This window comes from Tachysurus fulvidraco, chromosome 3 (assembly GCF_022655615.1).
Source record: "Tachysurus fulvidraco isolate hzauxx_2018 chromosome 3, HZAU_PFXX_2.0, whole genome shotgun sequence".
Taxonomy (NCBI): domain Eukaryota; kingdom Metazoa; phylum Chordata; class Actinopteri; order Siluriformes; family Bagridae; genus Tachysurus; species Tachysurus fulvidraco.
In genome coordinates, this window is record NC_062520.1 from 22,818,839 (window position 1) to 22,826,910 (window position 8,072).

The 8,072-nt window shown below is 35.3% G+C and overlaps 1 protein-coding gene across 5 annotated transcripts in view; it reads left to right on the plus strand.

The window, feature by feature from the left end:
• The window catches only part of ttyh1 (tweety family member 1), a 21,400-nt gene extending 13,654 nt beyond the window's left edge, over nucleotides 1–7,746 (plus strand). The window contains exons 10-15 of one of the 5 annotated variants that reach the window (XM_027148029.2): nucleotides 445–537; nucleotides 676–768; nucleotides 893–1,032; nucleotides 2,534–2,701; nucleotides 4,250–4,328; nucleotides 5,980–7,746. In XM_027148029.2, coding sequence (XP_027003830.2) covers nucleotides 445–537; nucleotides 676–768; nucleotides 893–1,032; nucleotides 2,534–2,701; nucleotides 4,250–4,328; nucleotides 5,980–6,063 — 657 coding nt within the window. In that variant the 3' untranslated portion in view covers nucleotides 6,064–7,746. Of the gene's footprint in view, nucleotides 1–444; nucleotides 538–675; nucleotides 769–892; nucleotides 1,033–1,362; nucleotides 2,702–4,249; nucleotides 4,429–5,979 lie in introns of those variants that run through there. The other 4 variants (XM_027148031.2, XM_047811527.1, XM_047811528.1 and 1 more) reach the window with 4 other exon arrangements.
• Nucleotides 7,747–8,072: the final 326 nt, after the last annotated feature.

Below are 8,072 nucleotides of genomic sequence, written 5' to 3' on the forward strand. Positions count from 1 at the left end.
TCTTTTTTCTTTATAGAATAGTGGACCGAGTTCAAGCGCACCATGTTATTAAACTGCTTGTGTATAGACAATTGTGTTTCATGAAATAAACAGAAGATAGCTTTGGGCATCCATGACCAGTTTTGGAAGATGCTTCTTGGGAATAACGTGTATATACCTACAGGTTAACAAATACGGAATCAGGGTCTATGTAACACTGTAGCAGTACAACTGAAGTAGTATTTTTGTCTGCTAAGGTTTTGGTCTAGGTCTGCTCTCTACTCTCTAACTCTCTGTGTGTGTGTGTGTGTGTGTGTGTGTGTGTGTGTGTGTGTGTGTGTGTGTGTGTGTGTGTGTGTGTGTGTGTGTGTGTGTGTGTGTGTGTGTGTGTGTGTGTGTGTGTTTTATGTGTGTGTTTGTGTGTGTGTTTGTGTGTGTCCGCCCGTTAAACTGGCTGTACTGTAGCTGCTGACCCAGTCTCAGAGAGCTTTGTCTAGCATTCACTCCCACCTCTCCAGCTTAGAGAGAGATGCTCTCCCACGCTTCCCCAAAGCAGACGTGAGTGAACATGTGCCTCTTAAATCGATGCATCTCTGAAACCGCTGTCTCCAAACCTGAAATCAGAAACCACATATGGAAAGCGTGTGTGAGAAAATGGCCACTGTCTGTAGCTGCGTACTTCTTTTCCCCATGTAGACGCCTCTGAGGGAGGTGCAGCAGATGCTCAACTCTACTGAGGGAAATTTCCACCAGCTGGTGGCGCTGCTCAACTGCCGAAGCCTCAACAAGGTATCCATAGCAACCTGCCTTCCCCAAAGCAGACTGCTTTGACATATAATGTGTATTAGATAAAAGATGTGTGCATCTTAATTCATCTTACAATCTATCTCTGTGTCTGTCTTTTTTCTTTCAGGACTACATTGATTCTCTGAAAGGTCTGTGCTATGATGGGATGGAGGGGTTGCTTTATCTTTCACTGTACTCATTCCTCTCTGCTCTGGCTTTCACTGCCATCCTTTGCTCCCTTCCTGGAGCCTGGAGGAGCTTTTCCAGGTACCGTGAATGGCTCGAGCTGCTTTACATTAACAGTGTGAATGTTCTTTGTGATTAATCCATTGAAGGACATAACATTTTTAGCAGGATTCAAATAATATATTCAGAGTATGATATCAAACACAAACACACACACACACACACACACACACACACACACACACACACACACACTGTATAGAACGTTTGAATTTTGCTAAAACAATGACATATTGTATTGATTGTTTTATACAAGAGATAATTTTTTTACTACACATTTATTTATATGAATTGTATTTCTCAAGCAAGTTTGCATCATAATTCATCATTTCTCTTCTTTTTCTGTTCTAGAAAAGAGATTATACTACATTTTCCCGATGATTTCTAATGATAATTCAGACATCCTGTTGCAAATAGATGAAAATATTGACCACAATGTAAACATTCATTTCCTTGACATTTTACGAAACAGAATTCTTCTTCTTCAAAAAAAAAAACCAATAAAAAAATCCTCACCTGATGAACTTCCCTCTTTGTGTCCATGAGTGGCGCACAAGGCCATGTCAGTTTTAATATCAATATAAAAATATCCTGTGTATTACTGTATAGGGAAATTTAAAAATCCAATAGAACTGTACTAAAAAAATCTACTGAATAAATGTTTTTTGAACATGAATGTTTTTTAAACTGTGTCATATGGTTTAGGCCACCATCAAATTCATCATTAAATGATGAAATTGTGTACATAAAGCAAGACAAATAATAAAACAGCAGTGAGCAAGTGGAACACATTACAATTATAATCACCACATTAATAACCATAGCACACTGAATCCATTGAAACAAATATGTACAGTAAACAATCACTAGCCACTATAATAGGAACACTTTATTCATGTATTTATGCAATCAGTGGCAGCATAAAAATGACATGCATACAGCTCAAAAGCTTTAGTTAATGTTCACGTCAGACATCAGAATGGAGAAAAACCTCTGACTGAAGGATTGGAAAAACATTCAAATCCATGACACATGATTCCCAACAGCAAGTACTGGGGTAATATGAGAGACTAAATGTGCAGCTGACAAATCTGCAGCAATTACGTGATGCACTTAGGTTCACAATGAATCACAAATCCATGCCATAATGACCTGAGGCTGTTGGAGCAGTATTAATATGGTGTTCCTAATATAGTGGTTGAAAAGTATATATGTAACTATAAATATGTAATGCTTTTAATTCTTCTCTTCTGTGGACTGTAGACGAATTCATAAATTAGTGGGACTCGGTTTTTTTTTAGGCTTATAAGAGACATATTAAACTGATGATTTTCTTTCTGAATATTCACTTCTGTATATTGTATAAAGGAAGTATCTGACTCGTATGTAGTTTGTGGGATTGCTACATGTACGTATGTCTAGACAGTCGTTCTTTTTGAGCATGCTAACACTCATTATGTTGCATGTTGTCTTTGTGTACTGTGACTCATTTATTTCACCCATTTCCCAATTCATGGCACAGAGACTCAGAGGAGTACGACGACTCGGACAGCGAGAGCGAGGACCCCTTCACTTCCCATCAGGCACGTAGACAGACGGCCAGGGGGTCCCAGCGCGGGGCCTTGCCCCCCTTCTATAGTTACCAGGGGGCTGGCTGGACATCCCCCTTTTCTAGCGCACCTCCGTTGCCGTGAGTAACGCATGCACAGACACACAGACAGACAGACAGAATGAGCCAGTGGATCATATAGACAGTTATATATATATACACATATATATATACAGTATATATACATATCTCCATACACCTTAGAATTCACTGGTTTTATGAAGAAAAACTACATAGGATCATATGTATAGAGTTCATGATATTTAGCTTTAGAGAGGTAAAGACGCTAGTGTAGAAATTAGTAGATGCTAGAACAGTTTTTTTTTAGTCTTTTTGGCACATCAGCATGTCAGCAGTCAACACTCCATTCAGCGTTAGACAAAACAATGTAGACAGACGTACTGACAATCACAGACATATAACTTTATCACTGACAATCACAAACATTTATTTACTGACAATCAAAGACATGCAGTACTGTGCAAATGTGTCAATATTTATAGAGAGTTACAGGAAATGCCAGGAAATGCCAGGAAATGACTATTTATGCCAGCAAAAAAAAAAACATTCCTTCTATAAAAAATAAATAAATAAATAAAATGTATTCTGTGTTACAAGTAAGAAATTGAATAATAAAAATCAGTGCTACAAATGAGAATTGTAAAGAACTGTAAATTTGCTAGTAAAAACCTGCTAGTAGATTTTCTAAGATCTCTGATTTTTTTTTAAACCTAATTTTTTTTAAAAGGCAGATTACCAGATTATGAGACTTGTTAGTCCACACCTAAGTAATACATAAGAATCTTTCTGACATCTTTGCTTTACAGAGTGTCTTCAGAAAGACGTTTACACAGTACTGTATTTTTGTTCAAGTCCAAGCAGACACATGTAGATAGCTGCACATGCCCTTACAGACAGATACTCACTCACACACACACAGAGACACACACAGACAATCACACACACAGACACACAGACAGGTGGACAAGTTGAGTGCAGCTTAGTCAAATGAACAGACACAAGTCCAGAGGTCTGTCTGTCTGTGTGTCTGTCTATCAGTCTGTCCATCTTTTCAAGACAGACATAAATCCACCAGAGGCGATCAGACTGAATGTTTTAGGTAAAAATCCCACCCTCTCCAGGAATTTCTCCAAAATCAAATTTGCGCTTCCACAATCTACCTTTGCATCTCTCACACTTTCTTATTTTGCTTTTGCATGAATTGTGCTTTGCTTGGGCTGCATTTTTTATTTTTTTTTCATGTGCATTTACGTTGTTAGGAGGGGCCTTTGACTAGATGTTATTGTGCCAAATTGCTTAATTAACTTTGTACATTTAAGAGCTCACCGTAATACTCTCTCGCACTCCCCGTTACCCATAGCTATCACCTTGCTTCTTTCCTGTCAGAACACTTATAAATGGACTATTGTAATGAATAAGGTCTTATATAAAGTGTGTGTTCATCTCTTTAACTATCCTCCACCCCTTTCTCTCTCTTTATCCATCCTTGGTCCTGTTTATTTTCATCCTTTACTTTTCTGTGAATGTGGCATGGGCCTTCTCGGTGTCCCTCCCTGCTACTCCTCCCTTTTTCCTTCCTCTTGTCCCTCTCTTTGTGTTTCTATGCAGGACTCCAAACACTTCCTCCAATGGCAACCCTGGTTATGAGAGCCTGCCTCTGAGTGACAGGCAGTCCCCACCCCCCTCTGTGAGTTCCCCTGTCTGTGTGCCATCATCATGACTCATGGCATTCCCATTGGTTTTTATCTATGCCAGGGTTCTAACTGGTTCTAAGTAGTGTTTCCACAAAAGGGCTTTATAAACTTGTAAGCAGTGACTTAAACTTTAATTCTTGCCCTGTGGTATATTTATGAGTTTGGTGTATAGATTATAGCATTTATTAAAAAAATGACTCTCTCTCATGAGTGAATAGATTTTAACTGGGACTTTATTTAAGTAAATACACAGTTTGTTGGAGTGTTGAAGATGCCATTTATGAAATGTTTTTTAAAAAAATGTTATTAATTTAAACGTAAACATAACATCATTGTTGTTATTTTACATTTGAGCTATATTTTAGTAATTAACAAACAAACAAACAAACAAACAAACAAACAAACAAATAAATAAATAAATAAATAAGTATCTAAATGAAATGAATGAATTTTATTATATATAGCCCTGAGTTCTGATAAGGCATTATGGGCCCTATTTTCGTGATCAAGGCATGAGATCGTGGCCTCATATATATTCACTATACAGATTTCATCTAAATATTAGTGGTAAATAACCAGCTGGATTACAGAAAATTGCAACAAATGTGTTTTCTGACTTCACTGTCATTAGATTTTATACTGATGTTGTAGTGGTAGTTTAATAACCTCTTGGATACAAACTTGTATACGTTTATTAGAAATCGCAGCCGCCTGAAATCAAGCAACTGCAGAGATCAAAATGTAAAACATAAAATGTGCACAATGTTTAATAAATAAGCTTTAGGACAGAATGATACAACATTTTTTTGTTCCAACAGCACATAAAGACTATTTAGTGCTATGAGCATTTTTTTTATATATCCATATGCAGGGTTATTAGGGTTATTCAGATGAGATTTAAGAGAGCTTTTGATCAAGACAACAAAAGACAACAACTCAGCAGATCAACTCTATATGAGTTGCTGATATTGGAGGCTAATACTGTAGATCATGATAGAAATAACTTGGCTATTTTAATACAATAATGTTTATTAATGTCTGCACAGATATCAATAGGTTTATGACAAAAACTAAAAGCTTTGCCATTCAGTAACTAGGATTTGTTTGTTTTTGTTTGTTCTGTTGTTGGATGTCATAATTAATGATACCGTTCTGTTCTATTTCATTCTGTTTAAAGTGCCTTTTTATTTTAGGATATTTATTTTGAAGTCAGAAACATACAGTTTTGGAAGTGTGGCTGTTAAGACAGGATCCAGGAAGGCCAAAATGTTTTTTAAAAACAAAATGTCAGATTTTGAATATTTCTCTGCTTCCCTGATCATTTATGACCATGAAAATTACTACAGAGCACAAATACAGCTTATCTGGTTGACAGTCCAAAACCTCAACACTCAGGTGTTAAAAAAATAAACTTCTCTTGCACTGACACGAAAATAAAGCCTTACAAATATAATTTCCTTTTATATAGTTTGCAACTCTGATTGTTCATTCATTGCGTACTGACATTTGCTTTTCTTGTCTTTTGTTTGTTTGTTTGTTGTTTGTTGTGTTTTTTTTTTTTGCATCTGTCTTCTCCTGGATCTGTCTGTCTGTCTGTGTGGTTCCATGTCTGTCCAATCCCATTGTGGCCATGTGAAAATATAGTACTCTCCCAGCATGCTGACAGGCTATACGGGTAGTCAATCACACCCCAACCCTTCACATTCAAGGAACCTGTACTCACGCTAATTTGTATGTATAGTATTAAAAGAAATAATAATTATATATATATATATATATATATATATATATATATATATATATATATATATATATATATATATATATATATATATATATCAAATGTTTAGTTTTAATATGGATGGACATTTTACTGAGAGAGTAATTTAAGAGATATTGGAATGCTAGATGTGGAAAAAATAAAAACCTGCAGGATGTCAGGACCAGTGCGATTTTAAGAGGAAAGAACAAAACGAGTGTTTAGATACGAGTCTGAGTTGTGTAAGATCCGATTTCCCCTTCAAACTGTTCACTGTCTTGGTGAGCGGAGACAGGAAAGTGAATGGTACTGACGTTACCAGATCGATGTTACTTTATTACTCTATTTTTAAATGTAATACTACTTTGTTTCGGAGGTTTTTATATTGTATGCTAAGTCACAAACACATGAGAATAATGGCACAATTTTTCTGTATGATTGCATAATGGGCGCTGGATTATTACTATAGTTTTTTTGTTTTTTAAGATTTGACTTTATACATATATAGATGGCAACTGTGTATTATCTATCTTGTATACCCTCTGATGCTATATAAAATACCATATTACTATATGATAAAAATATACTGTATATTCACTGTACATTCTGTATGTGTGAAGGATAATGCACTTTGATGCTCAGAAGTAAGGACAATATGAAAATAACAATTAGAATTGAGAGAGCTATGGTGGCACCAACCTCTCAAGCTTGGTTACGTATGGAAATAAATTTCCCGACAGCATTGCAGCGAAACAACGTCTCCCATTGTTGGAATGCAGTGCAGTAGCCATAATGTACACAGCAATAATACTGTTTTCTTAATGATGAAGCACACGTCTGCAAATTAGGGTCAATGTTCTAATAATAACATAGTAATAACTTTATAGAGGTTCAGCAGAATCTATATGCTCTGTGTGATGCTATATATGATTTGGAAAAAAGATCACTTCTTAGGAACATCATTCGGTTTCCTATTAACCTAATAAAAATATAATATATAAATAAATAAGTTATTAATAACAGTTGTTTTCAGTTTTAAATAGATTGTCCATCTAATATTGGTAGAAAACAATTTATTTGGCATATAGCCATGATAAAGTGAATATTTCTGCAAAATTGTACAGATGTGCCTATTCTTAGTTTTACTTTCTACAACTAATTATATTTTTTGAAGTAACACTATGCAGATTGTTCATTGAAAAAAATTAAAAAATCTGCATTTTTTTTTTGGCCTGATAATGTCAGTCCCAACCAGACAAATTAACTTTTTTTTACATTTTTTTTTTTACAACATTAGAGGTTCTAGTGAAACGTTTTGTTCACAGAGATTAGTGTTAAATGTGACTAGATGAAGTGTATCCACCCTAATTTGCAGGATTGTTCTCTAACTTGAAACAAGTAAGAAACAAACACTGTGTGTTATGTTTGTGTATTTTGGGTGATTCAGGGTCCTCTTGAGATGTTCTGTGTGTATGTATACACATATAAATATACTCAATCTGCCATTGCATTAATCCTGCCCTTTCCTATCTGACTCTTATTAATCCAATAGCCCTGTGTTTCTATGGTTTTAATGCTCCTTTGAATGGACTACTTTTTCACTACTGAGACTAAATACGAATAAAAAAATAAAACTAACAAATATGGAATAACCAGACCCTTTGTGTGTGTTTTTTGGTGTGATGGGGAAAAGAATTTTCTTAACTTGTCATATCACTATTCCAACATCAGTTAATTAATCTTTGAGTAAACTACCAAACCATTGCCATTCGAGTTCTGCTATAGAAATGACATCAGAATTGGAAACATTTCTAATAATGTCATTCTAAAAAGCTTTTCCTAAAATAAATAAAGGACTTACTAAATGACCGTAACACAGCACAGCACCATAAAAAGCAGCTAGTTTGTTATTTTGTTTTATGAAGATTCAATTGATACTGTATAAAAATTTCAGTATAAATTAACATTGAATGTTTCC